Below are 24287 nucleotides of genomic sequence, written 5' to 3' on the forward strand. Positions count from 1 at the left end.
AAGCATGCACAGGGGTGGGGGGAGGCGCGGAGGGGGAGGTAGAGGGAAAGCCTCCCAAGCAGACTCGAGCTGAGCCCGGAGCCTGCCATGGGGCTCAGCCCCACACCGCTGAGATCCCCACCTGAGCTAAAACCAAGAGCTGGATGCTGGGCCCACTATGCCACGAGGGACCCGGGCGTGGGCTTCGAAGGTACGGTGCAGAATTGTGAGCAGCGCTCCAAGACTCATTCATCCTGCGGATCGGACACCTGCCCGCCCTTTGACCAATACCTCCCTGTTTCTCCTACTGCAACAACGGAACCTTTACTGGCCAACCCTTTATCAGAACGTAACACAGATAAGGAACACGCACAAAGTGTAGGTGATCCCTGCGTTGTATTTTCACAAAGCAAACACCCCTTGTCACCACTCCGCTCAGGAAATGCAATGTTTCCTGCATCCCAAGACTCCTGGTGGCTGTCTGGGCCTTCCCAATTGCCAGTCCTGGGTCAGGGCTCCTGCAGGCTGGGTCCCCCCTTTGGGGGGCCCGACTCACAAGACAGGCTCCACCCGGCACCTGATTGACCCAGGGGCCACGTAAGGTAGAGACCATTGTCCTGACCCCACGGGACGGTGTGCAAGTTTTCCAAGGGTCCAACGGATGTTTACTGAAGCAGGAATGAACGGGTGAAGCCTGGTTGTGGGCTTCCTGCCGGCACCCTAACCGAGCAGCATGCACTCTCCGTGGCCCCGGCTGAAGCCTGAAGGCCCTTCCTGGCTGCCTCAACAGGACGCGGGCAACTTGGGCTCCTGCCACCAACTTCTTGAAAAGCAAAGTTAACACAGACCCGGCCTAGACCTGCAAGTACTTGGCAGGGCTTGGCAGGGGCCGCACGGTCTGTTCGCGCTTGGAAAGCCTGGCGGCAGGGGGGGTTTAGCCCCCGGACTCTCGCGCCGACTGTCCGTCCACGCGCCGCGTTTGCTAAATTGAAGCAACGTGGCCGGGTCGGTCCGAGGTCGCAGAATCCCTCGCGGTGGCGGTGCCGCCCGGTGTCGTCCAAGCGGGCCCGGAACCGCCTCGCGGCCGCCCTCTCCGCCCCTGCCCGCGCCCCCGGCCGGTGACCTCACACGTGGCGCGGGGCGGGGACAGCGGCGCGGGGCGGGCCCGGCGACAGTGCGCGGCCCCGGCAGGAGCGCGCGCGGCCCGTCTCGGCGCCGCCATGGCCACCGTGGACCTGGAGAAGCTGCGAATGTCCGGGGCCGGCAAGGCCATCGGCGTGCTCACCAGCGGCGGAGATGCGCAAGGTGGGCGCGGGCGCGTGGCCGGGCGGGGGACACTGCGGGGGGGGGGGGTCTGCCTGTCCCTCGGCCCGATCCGGGGGGCGCGCGGCCGCCGGCCCTGCGCTCCAGCCTGCGCCCCCGGTGCCGCGGCCCCGGCCCCGTGCGGGTCCCCCTGCCCGCGCCGGCGCCCTCCCCGCTCCCCGCCGGACGCGCCCTCCCCGCCGGCGGACGTGCCGCGCGCCACGACCTCCGCGCCCCGCCCCCGGCCGCCGGGGGTGTGTCTGCGCGGCCGCGGCGTCACATCGGCGCCCCCGCCCCTCTTTCCGGGCCGCACGTGCCAGGACCCCGTTTCCTGGAGCTCACCATGCGCGGAGGTGCCCGGGCGGGGCAGGTCCCCCACCCGCAGGCCCGGGCTCCCGCTCTTCCTGGTTCGCACACGCTACCCGGGGCCGCCGGGCTTCCCCGAACCCCCGACGCTGCTCCCCTTCCCTCTCCTCCACCCCGGCCGGCAGGGCTGCGGCTGGCAGGGCTGGGACTGGCAGGCGGACCCAGAACAGCCCTTCTGTCTGGGGCCTCGGTGGGGACGCGGGCTGCATGGGGGAGGTGCGCTGGCTGGGGCTTGGGGAACTTTCCCGTGCTCAGACGAGTGCTCACTCCCTCACGGGGGAAGCCAGCGTCCTGGGGGCCTGCTCCGCTGGGGGGAGGGGTCCCGCCGCAGGGCCTGGTCTGGTCCTGACGGCTGCTCTCCAGCCTCTGGCCTGGGGGGCCGCTGCGGCACCTGCCTTGCTCAGCCCGCACAGCCCCACTGCACAGCCTGACCCCGGGTGACCAGAAGGGAGACCCCCGCGGGGATGGGCCGGGCCTGCCTCCTTCCAGATCAGGCAGTGCAGACACACATCTCTCTGCTTCTCTCTCAGGCCCCCGGCTCCCCATTCCTCCTGGGGAAGTAGGGAAGAGGTGGGAGAGGAGGCCTTCAGGAGCCCAGAAGGGCGGAGTTAGCCGCTACCCTGCCCGGAGCTGCCCTGCACAGGGCCCTTTTGCAATTTGCCCCCAGCCCTCTGGGCCTGGCATGGCTGGCGGGTGGCCGAAGCGTCTGGGAGGAAGGGCTCTGGCCCGCGAGGGTGCGGCCAGCCGGGACAGGTGCCTGCGTGAGCTGCGGGTGCTCTGTCTGGCAGGGACCCAGGGTTGCCTGTGGCCTTCGAGGGAGATGCGGGGGCTGGCTGGTTCGGGGCACAGCAGAGCCTTGCGGAGTGTAATTGCTGAACCCAGTCCTTGGGGGCAGGCCCTGGGCTGGCTCACCCTCTTGCCACCTCTGCCCCCATGATCTGGCCCAGACGGTGGGTTCTCGGTTTAGGGGTCCCAAAGGCCGAGCTGTTAGGGACCTGGTGACGCGTGCTGGGTTGACAGAAGCTACAGGGAGTGGGGACCTTGGGGTACACTTCCCCCGGATGCTAAATTCTGCATTTGTTGGAGTACGGGAAAAGCACCCGCCTCGTGCCGTGGAGGGCCAGACCTGGTCACGGTTGGGCCGTGACCTTCGTGCTGACTTGACCCAAGTGCGTCCCCAGGGGCCGTGGTTTCCCCTTCTGGAAACAGGGGAGGGGACGAGAGCATCCTTGGCCGGTGGAGGGAAGGCGGCAGGGGAGGCCTTGGTGTGAAAGTAACGAGAAGACTAAGAAAGAGTAGGACCTGCCCCTCACGTCCCCCCCAGGTCCCCACCCCACTGCCCCCTACCGCGCGTCTTCCCAGCCCACAATTAAAGTTGTTCCCTGAGCCCAGTGTCCCCGTGTGGCCGCCACTTTCTCACACATTCGTTTTCTGGGAGCGGAGGAGGAAAGATCCCGTGAGGACGTGGACTCCAGACAGAGGTCTGGTTGCCGTCTCTGCGCCCATCGCAGGGTCGAGGGTCCCGGGTCCTGGGTCCTGGGGTGGTCTGGCCGCTGTCGCTTTCCCGCTTGCTCTCCTGACCCCGCCCGGGGCCTGGGGCTTGTGGTTGCCGCCAGGGTTTATTTTGAGAAAGAAAAGCAGATTAAAGGGAAGTCAAAAGGCGCTTTTAAGAAGCAGCTTACGGTGAGGTGTGCGAGGGAAGCCGGGCCTCGGGCCGCGTTCCCGGCAGCTGGCCGGGTCGTGTTCAGTCCTGCTCTGAAAATCACACCGCCCGGAACACGGTCTGAGCTGGTAGCAGGAGCTCGGGGGCCTCCGCTCTCCGGGGCCCCAGACAAGCCCCTCGCAGGCTCGGGAGATGATCACGACCGCAGGGGTGGCCCGTCCTGTGGCACACACGGCTGGGGGCGACCAGAGAGCCCTCCAGTCCCACGGTGGGCCTGGGTCCCTGGCCACTGCCCTCCCGCCGCACAGTCCCCACCTGCGCCCTCTGTCCTCACCTCCCGGGCCAGAGCTGGGGCTTGGACCTTGAGCTCGCCGTGGGTCCAAAGGGACCTCGCCCTGAGTTAGGAGAGAGTGGAAGGCCTGGGCTGGCGTGGGTCTGGGGGCTGCTGCGGGGCAGGGGGAGATTTCCTGCCATCTCCTCTCCCTCGCCACCCCTACCTCAGGCTGGGAGCTGGGCTTCTGCCTCAATGTCTTTCTCTGCTTCTCCCCCCGGAGGATCGTGAGACATTATGATTCCTGTAGAAGTAAGATTCTCTTGCTGAAGTCAAGAGCATAAGCGGCGAGTGTGGCCAGCTCAGGTCCCGGGTGGCCTCTGTGCTCTGTCCCCCGCGATGTCTTGGGTGCCCCTGCCCCTGGAACCCCTGGCATTGGACCTCAGCTGTAGGACTCTCGGCTGCTGGGTGGGGACGAGGAGGGGTCGGGCTCCATCCTGCCATTGCCTTCTCTGAGGGGGCTCCAGCAGGCCCCCGGCCCTCGCCCTGGGACTCGGGCTTCTCATCTGTAGAATGGGGATAGTGGGCAGCGCACCATCTGCTCTCCTGGGAGCCCCGTGCCTTGAGCCTGCACGTGGGCGGGGCTGCGTGCTGGGCTCCTGCTCAGGTGCTCCGTGCAGCCCTGTGACCTGCCCTGTCCCCCTGGGCCCTGTCTTCCAGGCTGCAGACCTGAGAGACTTGTGTAGCCAGGGCAGGGGCCTGAAGTCCTCACGCCGGGGTCCCCAGGTGGAGCCCACATGCGGTGAGGGACCCTGGAAGCCACGTGCTCCTGCAGGTCGCTGGAGCCGAGAGGCCCTGCCTGCCTACCCCAGCTCACCGGGACCAGAAGCAGGGGCTCGGGGCTCAGGGGTGGGGACAGTCTGCCCTGCGGCCTGTGTGGGAGTGGATGCGGCCATGAAGGGTCCAGAATGTTCGCACTCACCTGGTCCCCAGCTTGGTTCTCCTGCTTTAACCCCAGAGGCCCCTTCTTTCTGATGCTCGGGAGCTCAGAGCCCGCCGGTGGTTCGCCTGCGGCTGGCCAGGCCCCCCGGGGTGGGACCCCGAACCCCCAGCTCGGTGCCCCCCCGAGACGCAGGGGGTCCCGGCTCCCGACCTGTGCACCTCTGCTGATGCGTGTTGCCCCGACCCCTCGCAGGCATGAACGCGGCTGTCAGAGCTGTGACGCGCATGGGCATTTACGTGGGAGCCAAAGTCTTCCTCATCTACGAGGTAAGGCATGGGGTGGGGTCTCGGACCCCACGAGGGTCTAGGCCAGCTGTGCGCCGGGGCCAGCGTGTGGGGGGGAGGACGGACCCCTGACCGTGGCTCACGGTTCAGAGAGCAGGGATGGGGCCGTGGAGGCCGGCCACGACGTGATGGGTGGGGAGGGGCTGGGCCCCGGCTCTGGGGTGCAGGTGGGGGGGGCCGTGGCCCTTGAGGAGCAGGATCGAGGGAGGCTGAGGCCCTCGGAGGCCTGGGACCTCATCCCCACTCATCTTTCCAGTCCCACCGTTGTCCTCATTGCCTCCTCGGGCCCCGGCCCTCCTGCACCCTTCAGCACGCACGGGGCAAACGGTGTCCCGAGTACCCATAATGACAGGAGCGCTCCGGCGCTCCCGCTCTGTCCTGTTTGGGCTGAGCGCTGCCCCTTGGCCTTGCCCCCATCCCTGTTTCGGTCTGAGGCTCACCCTCCAGCCTGCGGGTGTCCACACCCACACGTGGCACGGGCTCGCACACCTTTGCGGCATGTTGCTGTGCGGTTTTTTAGCTGTTGTGTTACGTTGTTTTCACTTTTTACATAAACGGTAACGAGTTTCCCGCCTCCCTCCCCTGCCTTCGGGCTGCGGGTGCGGATGTCTGGGGGTGTCTGAGTACGAGAACCAGCGAGCAGGTGGGCAGGCCTCCCTCTGCAGACCAGGCTGGCAGTCTCAGGAGCTGGGCGGGGGGGGGGGCATACCGGTGATGGTCTAGAACCTTCTAGGGGACAGGGAAGAGTCTCTAGGGGCTGGCGGGTTCCATGGACAGGGAGGGCAGGTCCTGCCCGGGCTCCCCGAGCCTGTGTACGTGTGACAGGTACGTCCTTCCCTTCCGTGAGTGTGACCTCTGTTTCTCTGGCCTAGCGCGGGTGTTAGGGCACCTAAGCTGTTGCCACATGGTGAGTGACGGCACGTTTCACGGCCCCGAAACCCGATGGTCGGAATTGGCCCAGGAGCCAACACCGGACCTCGGGGCTCGGAGGTGACGCAGGGAGCTGCGTGACGGCTGGAGAGGGGCAGGGTCGGGGCGGAGGGTCAGGTTGGCACACAGTGGTAGAGGTATGCAGAGACATTCTAGAAGTTTCCGAGGCTAGACTGCCTTCAGCTGAGCGGCCTGGCCACAGCCGTGTCTCCGGGGACGCAGGGTGCACAGTGGGGCAGGGGCCGGCACCGAGCTTGGGCTCTGCGCCCGGTTCTGGGCTTCCGCGGCCGAGAGCTGCCTGTTTGCAGCTGCTTGCCCCGGGCAGTGCTAGCTGTGGGGTTTCAGGTCATTTTCTTGCTTTTTTGGGTACCTGGGTTGGGGGGAGGGGCTGACTTCTGTCCTAGTGGCAGAAAATTCCTGAGGGAGATGTGGAGAGGGAGGGGAGGGACGGGGGGAGGGTTCTGACCTGACCTAAGTGGAAGAAAGCAGCCTGGTGGTCCCTCGGGTCCCCCTTGTCCATCTGGTTCTTGGCGGGGGCGGGGGGGGGGCTCCTGACCCCACCCCCACCGCCAGGAGTGGGAGGCCCCTGCAGGCCCAGGAAGGGTGAACTGGCCCCAGGGGAGGAGGCAGAGGGGGGAGCAGATATGCAGAGCCAAGCTGGGCTCCCGCCCCAGGCAGGACAGTGGCTCCTTCCCTGTGTCACTGGTGGGACCCGGAGGACTGCAGGGAAGAGGCAGCCTTGCTCCTCTCAGCGTGGTGGTGCCGTGTCTTTCCATGGTTTATAAACGCACACGACCTGTGTCCAGACCCTGCGAAGAAACCCTGCAGTTCAGAAGGGGCTAGGCCGTGTGATGGGGAAATGGGCAAGAAGCTGGAACCCGCCTCCTCCCAGAGGCCCTCCAGGAAGCTGACGTCGCAGGGAATTTCACTTACAGCCACCTGCGGGTAGTGCCACACCGTCGGGAAGGAGACCAGTGTGGCCCAGCGCTGCGGGGGCAAGCGCCCAACCTCCGGCCACTTTGCCGCTTGGCGGGGCGGTGGCCGCGAGCACACAGGGTGGTGTTAGAGACCCAGAGCGCCACTGGGACACAGCCAGGACACGTGTGTGTTCTAGCAGCAGCGTTTGTAAACCTCGAGCTGGAGACCGCCCAGATGGCCCCCGCATGGACAGATCACAAGCCCATGGGGCCGCGGGCTGACCAGCGCACAGCAGCGGCCACACACCCTTGCACGTGGCTTGTGGGCCTCTCAGACCCTTGCGCTGTCTTTTGTGCGGCCCGTCGGTACCCCTAGGAGGCAGGACAGCAGCTTCCTCGGTGGGAGGCTCCTGGGCAGAGGGACGCTGGGCACTGGGCCGGTTACATTTCTGGTCTCGGTGACTTGGCGCACGTGGCTCCGGAGCTCCTCAAGCAGGCCACCTGCCGGCCTCTGCCGCGTGTCAGCTCTGTAGGAAATAGGCTCGCCAACCCTGCAGAAGGTCTTCTGGAAGGGCCAGTGGGGGGCCCTGGGCTTGGGGAGCCTCGGCGGCCAGGACCCTTCCAGTCAGATGGGGTCTGGGGAGGATGTTCCGGGGCCCTGCTCCCTGCCGGTGGTGCTGTGCGTGCTGGGCTCATGCCTGTCCCCCTGGTTCCAGGGCTATGAGGGCCTCGTGGAAGGTGGCGAGAACATCAAGCAGGCCAACTGGCTCAGCGTCTCCAACATCATCCAGCTGGTAAGGCCTGCGCGCGGCGGCCCCGTCGTGGCCAAGGGCGTGTGCTGTGTACACACCCACACACGTGCACACAGGCAGAAACGCACACAAACTCTGTCCCGCCGCGGGCAGGCTCCAGGCTGACCTGGCCGGCGGCTGCTACGGGGTCCTGGGGACACGATGGCTCTGGGATGTCCCTGCTCCGAGGTCGCTCTCGGTCTTCAGCGAAGGGTGGGTAGGGAGGACAGGCCCCGCTGGGAAAGGTGTGCCACGGCCCCCGAGTGGCCTTTGCCACCCTCCAGTTCCGGCTCCTCCCCTTGGTCATCATGCCAGGCTTTCCCGGGCACCGAGGCAGTGGGCAAGCCGGTGTCTCCAGATGACGCGGACAGAGCGCCTCGCATGGTCCGGGGTCCTGAGCGGAGGAGGTCTTGGGACCTCGTCTGCCCCCAGAGCTGGGTTGTATGGGCACTCGTTACCTGTTCATCCCTCTGGCTGCAGATCCTGTGTGTTCAGGTGGCAGGTGGCTGGTCATCACTGTAAGCCACCAGGGGGTCAGTGAGGGTGGTGGGGGGTCAAGAGTGTGGTGGGCACGGCCCACCCTCCTGCCCAGGGCGGGCGTTCCGGATGGAGCCCGCTCCCCCAGGCGCCTGTGGGGGCCACTTTGCCGTCCCTGTTGTGGTCAGTCTGCGGGGACGGGATTGAGCCTCCTTCTTGGGCTTCACCAGAGCATCCCCCCACCAGCCGCCGCCAACCTGGCTATGTCCTGGGGTGGGGCTGTGGCTTGGTCAGACCTTGTCCTCCACCGCAGGGGTCTAGGGAGGGCGTCCCTTAGGCCTTTGACCCCGATCGGACCATTTACTCTGCCCTAACCCTGTGTGTGAGGACCCCGTGGCCTCTCTGTTCTGAGCGAGCGGCCCTAGGGACGGGGCTTTAGGCCGCATACTAAGCTGGGCTATGGGAACAGCGTGAAAGGTAAGGCAGGTGGAGGGGAGCCCAGAGCACAGAGGCGGGGAGCAGGGGGGTCGAGGGAGGAGGGGACAGAGGGCAGGACAGAGAAGGAGGAACGGGAGGGCACAGATGGGCAGAGGGGGCCGGAGGCACTCCTGGGAGGAGAGCTGAGCGTTTGCAGAGGCCGCTGGGGGTGCTCTGCCATCCCCGTCTCCGCCGGAGGCACCGAGGGGGGCAAAGGAAGGATTTGGTCTTTGCCTCCAGGGCGGTGCCGCTCCGCCAGCCCCGTAAGTCTGGGGCCCGGGGCCGGCCTGGCGAGTCTCAAGAGCCGCGTGGTAGGACACGGGGCATCCTGCCCTCCGGGTCCGGCTGGAACCCAGTGGGCTTGCAGGTGCCCTGAGCCACGTCCCGGGGGTGCCCCTGACCCAAGCCGGCCGGGGCCGCACCGACGAAGACATGCTTTTGTGGCTGACGGAGCTCCTTGCGCTCGTGGCCGCTGTGCGTGTGCACGTGCATGTGCGCGTCTGTGTGTGCGTCTCTGCGTGTGCACGCGTGTGTCCGCACACCGGCCTCTCTGCGTGTCTGTGTGCACGTGTGCGTGGTTGTGCACGTCTGTGTGTCTCTGTGCGTGTGTCTGTACACACCCGCATCTCTGCGTGTCTGTGTGCACGTGTGTGTGGTTGTGCATGTCTATGTGTCTGCGTGTCTGTGTGCACGTGTGCGTGGTTGTGTGTGTCTGTGTGTCTCTGTGCGTCTGTCTGTGTGTCTCTGTGCGTGTCTGTGCACACACCCGCATCTCTGCGTGTCTGTGTGCACGTGTGCGTGGTTGTGTGTGTCTGTGTGTCTCTGTGCGTGTGTCTGTGTGTCTCTGTGCGTGTCTGTGCACACACCCGCATCTCTGCGTGTCTGTGTGCACGTGTGCGTGGTTGTGCACGTCTGTGTGTCTCTGTGCGTGTGTCTGTACACACCCGCATCTCTGCGTGTCTGTGTGCACGTGTGCGTGGTTGTGTGTGTCTGTGTGTCTCTGTGCGTGTGTCTGTGTGTCTCTGTGCGTGTCTGTGCACACACCCACATCTCTGCGTGTCTGTGTGCACGTGTGTGCGTGGTTGTGTGTGTCTGTGTGTCTCTGTGCGTGTGTCTGTGTGCACACCCGCATCTCTGCGTGTCTGCACGTGTGCGTGGTTGTGTGTGCACATCTGTGTGTGTCTCTGTGCGCGTCTGTGTGTCTGCGTCTCTGTGAGCACGCGTGTGTCCGCACACCCGCATCTCTGCACACCTGCCTGTCCTGGGCTCCCCCGGTGTCCCCACGCACCCCAAGGGCCCGTGTCGTCTGTGCAGGGCGGCACCGTCATCGGCAGCGCGCGCTGCAAGGCCTTCACCACTCGGGAGGGCCGGCGGGCGGCGGCCTACAACCTGGTGCAGCGTGGCATCACCAACCTGTGCGTCATCGGCGGTGACGGCAGCCTCACGGGCGCCAACATCTTCCGCAGCGAGTGGGGCAGCCTGCTGGAGGAGCTGGTGGCAGCGGGTGGGTCTGGGGCCCGGCACGGAGCGGCGGGGGCGGTGGGCGCAGGCGGGACGAGGCCACGGGGCCGTGAGGGTGCGGGAGGCGTCCGGCCGCTGGCGGGGAGCAGTGGGCCCGGCGCAGCCCAAGGTCGCGGCGTTGCAGGCCTTCCGGCCACTCGTGAGGACGTCCGTGTGTGAGCCCAAGGCCTCTGGGACGCGGCGCTGGGGATCCACAGGCAGCGTCTGTGCGACCGGGTGTGGACCCCGTTCTCGGGTGACACCCTGGGCTGTGTGTGCGCGGCCTGTCCGTAACTGATGCCCGGACGTGGGTTCCGGACTTGTCAGCTTGAGGACGTGGAGTCCCAAGATTGCCAGTCCGACGCCGACTGCTTGGGGTCGTGTTCAGCCCTTCCGGGACCTGGAGAGCAGGGTGCCCTTTCCTAGCCTCCCCGGGAGGCCTCCCAGGCCCTGCCTCTGCGGTTCACCGCCACACCCCTGCTGCAGGAGCCGGGGACTGGGGGGGGGGACCTGCGCGGGTCGGGGGGCCCCGCGGCTGGGCGGCTGGTGTGGGTGCCACGGGGCCGGGGCCTCATGCTGGCTGCGGGCACAGGCAAGATCTCGGAGAGCACGGCGCACACGTACTCGCACCTGAGCATCGCGGGGCTGGTGGGTTCCATCGACAACGACTTCTGCGGCACCGACATGACCATCGGCACGGACTCGGCCCTGCACCGCATCATGGAGGTCATCGACGCCATCACCACCACGGCCCAGAGGTGAGTGAGGCTGCGCACCCCCCCCGCCCCAATGGGCAGGCGGCTCCCGGGGCTGAGGCCGCAGCTCTGCGGGGTCCGCGAGGGCCCAGCTTTGCACGCAGCCTTGGTCAGGCTGCCTGGCGACACCAGGACGGGGTGCACCCCTCAGGGGACGTGCAGACTCCTGGCCAGGGATGGTGACGGCCAGGCCCAGGGACGGTGAGTGGCCCGGCGCGGTGAGGGCAGATCTGTGGAAACCGGCCCAGAGGCAGGTGAACCCAGGCGTGGGTGGCTTTAGGTAGAGACCCGGCCGCCCTGGGTGTGGGACGGGCCATCTGTCCTTGGGCGGCTCCTGAGCCTGCTGGGGCTCTGGGGCATTTCCAGGGGAGGGCTGGGCGGTGGGCAGCTTGGCCGTGGGCAGTGCGGCCCTGCTCCCGTGCCCCGCGGCTGGTTCTGCGGGGCTGGGCCGTGCACACTGCTCGCCGTGGCGCGTCCTGACGCCGTCCACCCTGTTCCGTGTCCACAGCCACCAGAGGACCTTTGTGCTGGAGGTGATGGGACGGCACTGCGGGTAAGGGGGCTGCCCGGTTAGCGGGGGGCGGGCTGCTGGGGGGCAGGAGTCGGGGTGAGGGGCGTTAGCAGGTGCTGGCTTCCTGCCCGAGGGCTGAGAGTTCTCGGCGCGGTGAGTCCCGGTCTGGGGGCTGGACGAGGCTCAGAGCCGTACCTCCCCGGCCCGGGGGTTTGGACCGTGGTGCTGGGCTACACCCCGCCACCCACGGTAGCACCCAACCCTCCGCTCTCCCAGGTACCTGGCTCTGGTGTCCGCCCTGGCCTCGGGGGCCGACTGGCTGTTCATCCCGGAGGCTCCGCCCGAGGACGGCTGGGAGAACTTCATGTGTGAGCGGCTGGGTGAGGTGAGTGGGGCTGCCTTGTCCTGCCTCGAGCCGCGGCGTCAGCACAGGGGCAGGTGTCCCCCAGGGCGCGTCCCCTGCGGAGAAGGCAGAGGAGGATAAAGCTTGGGACACTGCCCCAGGCTCAGCTCCTTGGGGTCAGCGCTGACATGGGGAGGGGGCGGGAGCGGGTCACGGTCATGCTGGCTTCCTGGGGGCCGTGGCCCCTGAGCCTGGGCGGGGGGAGGTGGCCTTCTGAAGATGGGTGGACGGGACATGGGCAGTGACCCCAGCGGGTGAGGCCTCAAGCAGGCTGCGGGGGCGGGAGAGGGTGGAGAGGTGAGGTGGCCGGGGGCCGAGCCCTTGTCTGGGGAACAAGCGGAGTATCCGGGAGTATCTGGGCCCCTGGGGTGGAGTCAGGGTGCTGACGCAGAGCGGGCAGACACTTGCCCTGGGGACCTCAAAGGGGTCGAGCATAGGGTGGCCCCTCGGCCAGCCCGGGGCTCCGTGGTGCCCAGGAGCGCCCTGAGGCGGGGAGGGCACCTGCAGATCAAGGGGCTGGGGTCTGGACTTGAGGTGCGGGGACCCCTGAGGTAGAGCCGTGAAGTTCACACTCGGGGCGCCCTGCGGTGAGCACTGAGGCTGCCTGCGGGCGTGGCCCTGTCTTCAGTTCCGTCGCCCTCAGGAGACAGGTGGGTGGGCCTGGGGTGGTGCTCTGTGTCCCCTTCCCCACGGGATGGGGGCGGGGTCAGTCCCTTCCACTGCTCACGCTGCCCCCTGGCCCCTGTGCCGCATCTCTGCCCAGACCCAGCGAGGCCAAGGGCAGGGCGACGTGGAGCCCAGTGAGTGGGCCTGGCCAGAGGGCCATGTTCTGTCCGTGTGTGGAGTCCTTTCCTTCAGCGGGGCCCGTGGCCTTGATCTGTGGAGCAGGGCTCAGTAGCATGGTCCCTGGCTGACCTTGGCCTCGCTCGGCTCCCTCGCGGCGAACACGGGGCCGGCCTTTCCGGAGTGGCCCGCACTCAGGTGTCTCCTGCTCCGTGTCAGACCCTTGGGCCCTCCCTGGCTTCCCTGAGCCTCCGATTCCGCACCTGTGAGGTGCTAGGGGCACCCCCCCCCGCCCTGCCCCCGGCACTTCCGCTCCGCCTGGAGCCCCGTCTCGGCCTGTCTTAGCTCACCTGCACCGGGTCACCTCCTCCGGGCAGTCCTCCACGCCCACCTCTCCCTCCCACTACCCTGGGGCTCATAGGAGCTGCTCTGGCCCTCTTCCTCTCTGAGTCTCTTCGGATGCCGTGGGGCGAGCAGGGGCTCATGGGCCAGAGCGAACGTTTGGAACGTAGTTGAAGAGATGAACGATTGGGAAGGGGCCTTTCCTGGGGGGGGTGGGTTCCGGGTTTGCGATGCTTCGTCCCACGCAGGGCTGGCGCAGGCAGCTGTGGGTCCCTTCGCTGCCACCGGTGACCCTCCACGGCCGGGGGAGGGGACAGGGTCTCGCTCCAGGAAGCCCTGGCTGGTGGCCAGCACCGTGAGGTCCCACCGTCCTGAGGATAAGGAAACTGAGGCTCGGAGGTGACCTCAGGGTCCCAGTGAGCCGCTGGCAGGGTTGGCTTGGAGACGCCCCCCGTCCCCGCTGGCAGCCCGCGTCCTGGGGAGGCTGCTGTGCCATACGGCTTCCTGTCGTGACCGCTTTCTCTGGAGCCGGGTACCACGTCCCCGCCGCGACGTCTGCCCGGCTCCCGGCTCTGAGGGCGCCGCCCTCCCCTGCCGCCCCCCTGCACCCCAGCCTCTCCCCACCCCCAGGAGGCCCCCCCACCCCTGCTGGTGTGGACGGCGGGCCCGGGGGCGTGGACCCCAGGGAAGGTGTGGGTGGCTGCGGGCCGGGGCCGGCGTCTGCAGGCTGATGGTCCGGCGGGGGGCCTCTCTGCCGTAGACACGGAGCCGGGGGTCCCGACTCAACATCATCATCATCGCCGAGGGCGCCATCGACCGCCACGGGAAGCCCATCTCCTCCCGCTACGTGAAGGACGTGAGTTTGGGGAGGGGGTTGGGTGACGTGGGATGGGCGGGGCTCGGTGGGGGCGGACCCCCCCTTTATCTCCAGTCCCCAAGGGCTCTAGCTGGGGCCCGCGGACAGAGGGTGCTTCCTCGTTCCCGACGATAGCAAGATGTGGGGCGGGCACGCCGGGGGCTCCCCGAGTTGGCTGGCCCAAAGGCCGAGCGGGGCCCCGCGTCTGCTGGGAGCCACCCATCCCCCGGCTTCTCCTCTCCGTTCAGAACGTGTTCCCTGCAGGGCAGACCCACCCCCTTCCCGGAGGCTAAGTCCAGGCCCCCAGCAACATCCCCGTGACGGGGCCCTTGCCCCTGCTGGCCCCTTGGTGACGGTGACCCCCACCCAGTGCAGGACTCACAGCCAAATAACTGACTCTTGAGGGGGGAGGGGCTGCTTCCGTATGACCGCCAGCGGCCTGCTACACTCCGCCCCAGGGCCCCGCGGCCTCTGGAGCGGGCACAGCCCCCAGGAGCCTCTGTGCCCCCTTTCATGGGCCGTCCAGCTTCTGTGTCCCCACCAAGTCTGCGCTCGGGGCCCAGAGCCACAGGCCTGAGGGAGCCTGACCCGAGGGGCTAGACCATGGCCACAGGCCGCGGGGACACGGCCACGCGCACCCACGAGGGAAGCGCCGATGCTCACACGGCAGCTACACGCACACACGCACACTGTGGGCGCGGAGCTGGCCCTGCGGGGACCCTGGGGGCATGGACACCCCGACGTCCCTAAGGATGGGGAGCAGTGAGGACCGGGGCTGGGGGCCTGTGGGGCGGGCACGGACCCCAAGGACCCCCGACTCTTTCCCAACGAGCAGCTGGTGGTCCAGAGGCTGGGCTTCGACACGCGCGTGACGGTGCTGGGCCACGTGCAGCGGGGAGGGACCCCTTCGGCGTTCGACCGCATCCTGGTAGGTGGGGCTGGCTCTGGCCCTCGGTGCGCACGGTGGGTGAGTGTGCAGGGCCGTCCTCGCTGCCGCTGCTCCCGGGGACTGAGGCGTGGCCCTTCCGTTTCTCTGTGTGGTGAGAAACGTGGGGCCACCCCACACCTCAGCCACCTTGGCGCCGGCCCCCAGCGGTGGCGCTTGGCAGGTCTCTAGGAAGGGGCGGTGCACAGGGCAAGGCGCACACCTCAGCCCTGCTGGGGTCTGACATCGGGTGGTCTGAGCCCGGCAGCACAGCTCCTAGGGTCTGGGGGAGGCCCTGGGGTGCAGAGGCCTGGACTGTGGCCCGAGTGCCATATCCGTCCTGATCCTGCTGGCTTCCCCCGGTCCTCTGCCAAGTGGGAATCCTGTGCCACCAAATGGGGACTGGGCCTGGGGCCCGCGGCGAGCTGCACCTGCCTTCCCGGGAGGCCCTGGTGTGGTGTCCCCCCCCCCCCCCCCAGTCCCACACGGAGCAGCAGGGACTCTGACCCACCCGGCTGGGTGCTGGGTCCCTGTGAGACTGCAGGGGTGAGGTCAGGAGAGCCTCCTGAGGGTCTCAGGACCGCAGGGCTGTCCTTCCACCGAGCCTGGGGGGCAGAGATGCAGGGACGGCTCCGGGCCTGCCCTCCACCCCGCAGGAGAACGGACTGGGCTGCCGCTGTGTAGGGCCGGTGGAAGACCCGAGATGCCGGGGTCAGCCCGGGGGCAGGGCAAGCAGCAGCATTTTGTGCTGGTCCTGCCCCGGGCCCCCAGGGCCACCCCTGCACACAGCGGGCAGCCCTGGCGGCGAGGAGCCCGAGCTCGGGGACCCCAATTCCCCCTAGTGAGCTGCCCCGGCTCCCGTCAGGCTGTGCCTGTGGTGGGGCCGAGCCTTCCTCGCAGGGCTGTCCGAGTCCCGCAAGGGCTCTTGTTCAGTGGTGGTCGCGTGAGGTCATTCCGGTACCACCTGTTCTAGAAGCTTCAACCGGTGTGTGCGTGTCGGGGGCGGGGCCTGAGGCGGAGGCCGCGGGGACCCGCGGTGCATGGTGTGGGCCCAGAGCCGAGAAGGGTCGTGTGCATGGGGCTCGGCAGAGGGGGGTGCCCCTGCTTGAGAGCCGCCTGCCCCTGTCCCCGCTCAGAGCAGCAAGATGGGCATGGAGGCCGTCATGGCGCTGCTGGAGGCCACGCCGGACACGCAGGCCTGCGTGGTCACCCTGTCGGGGAACCAGTCCGTACGGCTGCCCCTCATGGAGTGTGTGCAGGTGGTAGGTGCTGGTCTGCCCGGGGCGGGCCAGGCGGGGGGACCCAGGGAGATGCCCTGCTCTGCGCTGCCCGCCCCCTTGCCCACAGCCCCCCTGGCCCTCCCCAGGGCCTCTGAGGGGCCCCACCCAGCAGCTCCCTGCCCAGGCCCTCCCCACCCGGTCGCCTCAGGGTCCTGCTGCTTGTCTGTTACCTGCGGCCACTCCTGTCCTGGCATCAGTCCTCGGGTTGGAGAGGGGGGCGGGAGCGTGTCCCCAAGGTGGGACAGGCCCGGAGAGAGCAGTGGCCAGAGCCACTGTGTAAACTCTGCAGACGTGGGGGGACACTCGGCGAGGCTCGGGGGAGCAGAGGGAGTGGGGACGCTGGCCCTGGTCTGCAGGTGGCGGCAGAATCCCGGGGGCCTGGCGGGGCCCCACGTTGCTGAGGAGGATGGGGAAGAGCTGGGACCACCTGGTCTCAGCCAGCCCTCCCGACTGCTGGTCTTGGCAGTGGCCGCTGCCCGGCAGGTGCAGGACAGGCCCACCGGGCGGGGCGGGCGCCGTGCGTGTGCGCGTGCGTGTGCGCGGGTGCCAGTGTTCTCCAGCCTGTGTTTCTCGTCTCCGTTCAGACAAAGGAGGTGCAGAAGGCCATGGACGAGAAGAGGTTCGACGAGGCCATCCAGCTCCGTGGCAGGTGAGGGCCTCACGGGGCCTGGAGCCGGAGTGGCTGTCTGGTCGCCGGGCCCATTGCACACCCCTGCGTGGGTCGCACACGGCTGTGCCTGCAGAGGTGAAGCTGCACGTCTCTCCTGAGTCTCTTCCTGCTGAGCGTGTGGCCAAGCAGTGTGGAGTGGAACAGCAGGAACGGAGGCTCAGCGGTCCCTGTGACTGGGAAGCAGGCTGGCCATGGGGTGGACAGGAGCTGCCCGCAGGGTGGAGGAGAGAGGGCGGCCCGGTGGGGGGTCTGGCAGGGGCTGTCCATAGGAGGAGGCGGTGGGGGCAGGCCTGGAGGGGCCCCGGGGACCGGACCTGCAGCTCTGACTTCCCGGCTGTGCCTCCTGCCCGCTCCGAGCCGCCCACCCCTCCCCGCTGGATGTAGGGCACTTGCTTGGCTGAGAGGCATGGCCGAGGGCTGCGGGCTGCATGGTGCAGACTGGCTTCCTTTGCAGGAGCTTTGAGAACAACTGGAACATTTACAAGCTGCTTGCGCACCAGAAGCTCTCCAAAGAGAAGGTGAGGTGGTTCGGCCACCCCTAGGTCACTCACCGCCGCCGCTTCCGCGAGCCTGGCCCACTGCCGGGGTCTGCCCCGGCTCTGCCTGCGGGTCGGGTCCACCCTGGGGGCCCGTGTACCCACTCCTGTCTGGGTTCTGAGCTGTGAGCCGAGAGGCTTGACCAGCAGGACCCAGACAGCCGGTGTCTGGGCCCGGAGGTGACCTCGGCCGCTTGCTTAGCCAGCAGCTGAAGGAAGTTAAGTCAGCTCCGCGGGTTTAAGTCAGGGCAGGAGGGATCCAGCACTTACGTTCTAAAGGAGCTAATAGCCTCATGACATGGGCTTTCTTCAAAACCTGTTCTGATGCCCCGGGGACCAGGAAGGGGTCCCGTGGAGACCGTCCTAGACCATGGGGTCCCGGGCCTGGTCAGGGATCGGCCGCACCTGCGCTCCAGCCGAGTGGACTCCCCGCCTGGAACTGCGGCAGGGGGACCGTGTCTGGGTGGCAGGGCTGTGTTCCTGGGACCCACGAGAGCCACGCTGCCTGGAGAGCCGCTGGCCGGCCACACGTGGCCACGGAGCGCTCGGGACGCGCTGCCGGGTGGGGTGGGCTGTGTGTGCCCAGCACGCGCCAGGCTCCGGACACTCGGTCAGGAATCTGACCGCTGGGAGCTGGTTGCGGCGGCGCCGGTCCGCCGGGGTAAGCCAGCCCTGCTCCTAAAGTCGGGGTCACGTGCTGCTTTGCACTTTCCACGCGGCTCCTGGAAAACTTCCGTGACATCCGCGGCCCGCTCTGCTGCGCGTTTGTGCTGCTCGCCCCGCACATGGGGCGCCGGCTGCCCTCAGCCCAGAGTGCGGGTGATGGCTGGAAGCTTCCAGATAGGCTCTGATGCCGGCCGGCGCCTGCACCGCTGTCCCCCACCGCCGCGCTTGGTTGGGGGCCCCCACAGTCCCGCGGAGGCCTGCGGCTGCGGCCCGGCACATCCCCTCACCACGCTGGGTCTGGCCCTGATGCTTGTGGGACCTGGGCCCGGTGCCGGGAGCCGCGCTCTCCCTGACCTCCGTCTGGCTCCGCCGGTTCCTCCCCAGCCCTGTGCTCACCTTCTTGTCCCCTCTCCTTCTCGAAGACCAACTTCTCCCTGGCCATCCTGAACGTGGGCGCCCCGGCGGCCGGCATGAACGCGGCGGTGCGCTCGGCCGTGCGGTCCGGCATCTCCCAGGGCCACACGGTGTACGTCGTGCACGATGGCTTCGAGGGACTGGCCAAGGGTCAGGTAGGTGTGGCCGTGCGGGCGCGGGGCCATATGTGTGTGAGTCCTGTGACCTGCCCTCAGCTTGCTCACAGGGAACAAGGACTAGGGGCTCACGGTACAAAGTCAGGGCGATAGCCCGGGTTGGGTCCCCGAGGAAGGTGGCGGACAGGCCCTCAGGAGAGGGTTAGCTCCCCCGGTGGGGCCCCAGACCCCACTCAGTGCCCGGCACAGCCCGCTGGTCCTGCACGGATGGGCTCGCACTGAGCATGGGCCTGTTGCCTGAGGAGGAAGGGCGCCCCGGCCTGTGTTCTGAGGCCACACGTCCCCCCTTCCCCACAGGTGCAAGAAGTGGGTTGGCACGACGTGGCTGGCTGGCTGGGCCGGGGCGGCTCCATGCTGGGGACCAAGAGGTGAGCTGCTGGCCGAGGGCCCAGGCTCCCTGACCACTGTGGGCAGCTGGGGGAGGGAAACGCAGACAGCAGGCTCGGCTCGGGGGAGGGGTGGCTGCAAGGGGACACTTGCCCCGTGGCCGGGGACTGAGTCCCGACTTCTGGCCGGTGGCCTATCCAGAGCGGGCTGCAGCCCTCCCACCTGCCCCTCCATGGCTGAGAGCTGACCGAGGTCATCTGCGCAGGGAGAGCCGCCCGGGTGGCCCTGCGCCTATGGAGGGCATCCCGTCGGGCAGCAAGTGGGCTCCCGGGTGGCGGGAGACGAGCGCCGCCCCCTCCCCCCCAGCAGGTGCTGAGGCCTCTTTGTCCCACTGTGGGCCCCACACGTCCCCCGGCGCCAAGCCTCTTCCACCTCTAAGTGGGGACTCAGCATGTCCAGGGCCTGCGGTCGCCCGCGATCGGCGGCCGCGCTGGCAGGTCCCCGCAGCCCGCGTGCCCTGCCACGTTCGTCTGGTTTTTGCGCGCCGCAGGACGCTGCCCAAGAGCTACCTGGAGAAGATCGTGGATAACATCCGCACTCACAACATCCAAGCCCTGCTGGTCATCGGCGGCTTCGAGGTGAGGGTCGGCCGGGGCTCCAAGTCGGGGCGGGGACGCCGGAGCGTCGTCCCTGCTGGAACCCCCGCGTGCGGGGACGTCCCCGGGCCAGCCGCACTCCAGGGGCCACGGGCACGGGTTCAATGTCGGCTTCGCGACGTGCAGATGGATGCGGGCACCCGGGTGCTGGTTGGGGGGGGCGGATGGGGGACGGAGGGGAGCGGCAGGGGGAGGCGCAGCCGCTCCTGGGTTGGGGGGCGGCCCGGGGTTGCGAGCCCCATGGCCCCCTCGCCCGTTCCCTCTCCCCACTCTGGCCTTCACCCGCCTGTGAGCTGGGGTCCCTTGTGCAGCTCCCGGGCGGGGTTCTGAGCATCTCAGCTGCCTGCGGGGGGTACCCCGGTGCTCAGGCAGCCCCGTAAATGACGCCTGCCCATTCCTGCCCTTTCCCGGAGCGGCCCCAGGCCCCTGACGCCGGCACCGGGTGGATGGGGCCACAGCAGGGTGGGCAGGCCTCCTTCCTGTCCCTGGAGTCCAGCTTCTCCGGCTGACAGCCCCACGGCCGGCTGGGTGGGGTCCCCCTGGTCGTGGCCCGGGGGTGGGAGCAGGTGGGTCCCGGGCCCCCATCCCAGGCACACGGTGGGTCAGCTGGGTGGGAGAGCCAGGGACGCCCAGGCTGGGCACCCGCCTGCCCCTCGCGGCCGCAGCCCAGCCTCTCGGGCATCCCTGAGCCCCCGGCACCGGCCCGTGCACCCCCAGGCCTACGAGGGCGTGCTGCAGCTGGTGGAGGCCCGCGGACGCTACGAGGAGCTGTGCATCGTCATGTGCGTGGTCCCCGCCACCATCAGCAACAACGTCCCCGGCACTGACTTCAGCCTGGGCTCCGACACCGCGGTCAACGCTGCCATGGAGGTAGGCGCCACCGCCCCCGCCAGCCCCCGCGTGGGCAGGACACGGGAGGACACTGTGTGGCCCTGGGAGGGAGGGGCGGCGGGAAGTGAGCCCTCGTGGGTGGCCCGCGGGGCTGTGGCTCTGGGGTCACTGTGGCACGAGGCCCTAGGGGGTCAGGGCCAGACCCTGCTGGGCGGGGCTCATGCCGGTGTGGAGGGGGCCGTGGCCCTGTCTGGTGAACAGCCACACGTGGCTGTGGGAGAGCCCAGGCCCCTGGTTGGAATGTGGGAGGGTGGGTGACCACCTGGGACTCCGTGGGGGCCTCCCTGTGACTCACCCTCCCCGTGACCCCCCACGAGCCCGCTGGGGTCAGCACCTGTGTTGGGGGGGTCTCGGGCTGAGCTGAGCAGCTCCTGTGTGATACTACAGAAAGGAGAAAAGAGAACAAACGAGACTACAGGGTCCGCTGACCCAGGGACCCCACCAGCTTACACCCCACCCCTGCCATCTCACTGCTGTGGGCCGCCCGCGGCTCCTCACCAGCACCAGACATGGTCCTGTTTTCTTTGCCTCTACGGCGGCAAGAATGGCATTCTGTGTAACTGATAGCTCTGATTTTGGGTGAAGGTGAACTTTTTTCTCTGTTTATTGCCTGTTTGAAGATTTTATGGAAAAATTACCTTTTCCTATTTTTTTGCTTGTTTTTCTCTTGGTGAGTTTTTTATTTGTAAATGCTCTTTACATATGTAGGCTATTGATCCTTTGGCAAACATGAGAGCATTTTCCTGCACTTTGCTGGTTGTCTCTTACTTGGGGTTTAAACTCATGGTTCAGACCCCAGTAACCTACTGGTCTCGTTTCTCTTTTCTCAGTTTTTTAATGTTACAGTTTCCTTTTCAAACTGAAACTTTTGGGTAAGAATTATTCTATGTCACATCGTTGTTGGCACCTACAGAATGTGGGTATCGGGTCACCTGGTCCCCTGTGGCGGCTGGGGTGCGGGTCCCCTGCTCCCGTGACCCCACCTCCCCACTGACCACGAAGAAAGCGAAGGCCGGGTGTTTCCCAGGCCCAGCGTCGGAGTCTTTTAGCCGCACCCCTGGCTGCATCCAGCAGGTGCTGTTGACACGTCCTGTCTCCCTGGGGGCACAGTGGCCCCGGCTGAGGACCCTGCTCCATAGGACACCCACCCTGTGGAGAGTGCATGGGAGGGCTGTGACCCCCTGGACACGGCGGGGCATGGGGCCATCCTGGCCTCCGCCCCTCCACAGTGTGCTCTGGGGAGCCTCCTGGGGCCCCGGGGAAGACCCTGACCACCCCCGTTCCCCAGAGCTGTGACCGCATCAAGCAGTCGGCCTCAGGGACCAAGCGCCGCGTGTTCATAGTGGAGACCATGGGCGGCTACTGCGGCTACCTGGCCACGGTGACCGGCATCGCCGTGGGGGCCGATGCTGCTTACGTCTTCGAGGACCCTTTCAACATCCAAGACTTGAAAGTGAGCTGAGTCCCCAGCCCGTCTCCCGCCACGCACCCCGCAGTGGGGCTGGGTGAGGTCCCCCAGCCTGGGTCTCCTCTGTGGCCGCCGTGGCCTCCGGGCCCAGCCCTGTCCCTGGGGTCTTGCCGGCAGCTGCAGGCCTCCCCACGGCCCCCATCACACAGTTTCCAGGGCGGGCCGGGCTGGGATCTCCTGCCACACGGCGGCTGACCCCCCGCTCACCCTTCACGTCCCCCGTCCCCTCAGGCCAACGTGGAGCACATGACGGAGAAGATGAAGACGGATATCCAGCGGGGCCTCGTGCTGCGGTGAGGCCGCTGCCGGCGGGGGTCCGGGCGGGAGGGGGTCTGCCCGAGCCACGGTGGGCCTCGCGACGGGGCTGCGGAGGGGCGGCTGGCCAGAGCCGAGCCGGACGGGCCTGGCCGGGTTGCGCCGTGCCCTCTCCCAGAACCAGTCTGTGGCCTGGCAGGGGGTCAGCGTCTGGGACCAGACCCCGGCCGCCTCCCGTGTAACCCGGCCCGGCCCCTCCTTCCAGGAATGAGAAGTGCCACGAACACTACACCACGGAGTTCCTGTACAACCTGTACTCCTCCGAGGGCAAGGGCGTGTTTGACTGTAGGACCAACGTCCTGGGGCACCTGCAGCAGGTACGGGCTGGGGGCGGGGCTCGGCCTCCGCCCAGAGGCATGGCAGGATGGGGGCCTTTCCTTGTTCACGGCCTCATGCGGTGCCCTGGTCACCGGCCACCGGCCGCTTCCCCTCAGTGCCACGAGGAGGGCGAGACTCCGTCCCATGAGTCCTCGCTGCCAGGAAGGGGCAGGCCCGGTCCCCTCCCTTCTAGGCCTTCTGGGGGCCTGCCAGAAGCCCGAGCTGTGTGGTTCCCAGCCCACGGAGGGGCTCCCCTCTCTGAGGGAGGACGCACTCGCCGGGGTGAACCCCCGCAGGCCGCCCAGCCGGAGGAGCCCGCCAGCCTCTGGAGGCGGTTCTCAGGCCAGATTCGGGGTGGAGAGCGAGGAAGCAGATGGGAATTGGGGTGGAGTGTGGGGGGCCCCCGGGGTCACAGTGGGGCCGGGCTGCAGGCAATGCCCACCTGCCTCGTCCCCGCGGCGTTTCCAGGGCGGGGCTCCGACCCCCTTTGACCGGAACTATGGGACCAAGCTCGGGGTGAAGGCCATGCTCTGGATGTCGGAGAAGCTGCGGGCGGTCTACCGCAATGGTGCGTGGTGGGACGGGTGGTGGCCCTGGGCCCGACCCTGCCCTCTGCCGGGACCCGGGGTTCGGGGCTGCCAACCAGAGCCTGTGTCCCCAGGGCGGGTGTTTGCCAATGCCCCGGATTCGGCCTGCGTCATCGGCCTGCGGAAGAAGGCGGTGGCCTTCAGCCCCGTCACCGAGCTCAAGAAGGACACGGACTTCGAGTGAGCGCCTCGGAGAGAGCGGGGGGCGGCCCTGACCCCGCAGGTGGCCCCGTCCCCCGTGCCCGGGGCCACCCCTGTGCCCCCCTCGCCCAGCCGGCCTGTCGGGAGCAGATGCGGGAGGGACGGGGGCGGCCGTGCCGTGGGGCCGGGTCCCCGTGGGGGCTGCCGTCCCAGCCGCGGCCCCTGAGCCCCGTCCCCCCGTCCCCCCCGCAGGCACCGCGTGCCCCGGGAGCACTGGTGGCTGACTCTGCGGCTGATGCTGAAGATGCTGGCCAACTACCGCATCAGCATGGCCGACTACGTGTCCGGGGAGCTGGAGCACCTCACCCGCCGCAGCCTCAGCATCGACAAGGGCTTCTGAGGCCGCCTGTCGTCCCTCCCGGGAGCCCGCGGGCGGGCGGGCGGGGGCTGCGGCCTTCTCGGCCCTGGCTGTGCCCCCGCTGCCCGCCAGGCTCTCTTTGACAGCACTGAGCCCCCTGGATGCCCACCTTCTGGCCTGGGGGACGTGGGGGCACCCGTGCGGGGTCACCGCTCCCCGTGGGCCTCGCCGGGCCAGCTGTGTGCGCTGGGCACTGTGTAGCGCGGAGCTTGCTGCTTTTTCTAGAAATAAAATCCCCCTGACTGTGGAGTGCGGCCGGTCTCTGGGGAGCGGGCCCCGTGGAACCTTCCAGGAGGGCGGGCGTCTGGTGGGAGCCCCCAGCCTGCGCACACAGGCCTGGCCTTCCCCGGTCCTGGAAGGGTTTCTGAGCCTGCGTCCAGGCCCTGAGTCTGACCTGGGACAGTCGCCCCCACTGCCTGGACTGGGGTCTCAGAAACAGAGCCCAAGGTCCTGGGGTGAGCGTCTGATCTGAGAGAGCCCCGCGGGGAGACCCTGGGGCCTGGGTGACGGGGGAGGCCGTCAGACATGTCGTGGGGAGCCGAGGGCCCATCCACCACGAGCTCGGAGCAGCACGGAGTCCTGCTGTCCGGTGTGGTGCCGGCACCAGGGTACCCGGGAGGGTGAGCCGAACCCCAGCACTGCTCCCTCGGGGGCACTCCCGTCCCTCCTGAGCTGGCCGCACGGCCCACTTCTGTTCCACCGCGGTGACGGGGACGCTCGGTGCCGGGCTGCTCCTGGTCCGCGCTCCTGCCTCAGTACCTGCAGAGGCTCGGGGAGGGGGGCTGGTACCCACGAGGTTTTGTTGGGGAGCCCTTGGCCTTAGGGGCTCACAGGCCATATTGGGGACTCCTGGCGGGGGGGTTTCTCATGGTTGGGCCTAGAGACCAGA

General features: G+C 68.0%; 1 protein-coding gene across 1 annotated transcript; it reads left to right on the plus strand.

The window, feature by feature from the left end:
* Positions 1–1128: 1128 nt before the first annotated feature.
* Positions 1129–23645, plus strand: PFKL (phosphofructokinase, liver type). The gene is made up of 22 exons (XM_046002435.1): positions 1129–1284; positions 4777–4850; positions 7432–7509; positions 9775–9964; positions 10553–10718; positions 11224–11268; positions 11503–11611; positions 13515–13610; positions 14446–14538; positions 15672–15797; positions 16400–16464; positions 16940–17003; positions 18110–18256; positions 18575–18645; positions 19155–19242; positions 19978–20130; positions 21440–21604; positions 21851–21912; positions 22140–22251; positions 22721–22820; positions 22914–23019; positions 23233–23645. Exons 1-22 carry the CDS (start codon positions 1200–1202, stop codon positions 23378–23380), a joined length of 2343 nt encoding a protein of 780 aa, XP_045858391.1. The 5' UTR covers positions 1129–1199; the 3' UTR covers positions 23381–23645.
* Positions 23646–24287: the final 642 nt, after the last annotated feature.

This window comes from Meles meles, chromosome 4, assembly GCF_922984935.1.
Source record: "Meles meles chromosome 4, mMelMel3.1 paternal haplotype, whole genome shotgun sequence".
Lineage (NCBI taxonomy): Eukaryota > Metazoa > Chordata > Mammalia > Carnivora > Mustelidae > Meles > Meles meles.

Bases quoted from the DNA above. Each gene is read 5' to 3' on its own strand.
- PFKL (XM_046002435.1), top strand. From the start codon at position 1,200: ATGGCCACCGTGGACCTGGAGAAGCTGCGAATGTCCGGGGCCGGCAAG. The intron at 11,269-11,502 runs GTAAGGGGGCTG...CCGCTCTCCCAG, and splicing joins GTGATGGGACGGCACTGCGG to GTACCTGGCTCTGGTGTCCG. The intron at 22,252-22,720 runs GTACGGGCTGGG...CGGCGTTTCCAG, and splicing joins TCCTGGGGCACCTGCAGCAG to GGCGGGGCTCCGACCCCCTT.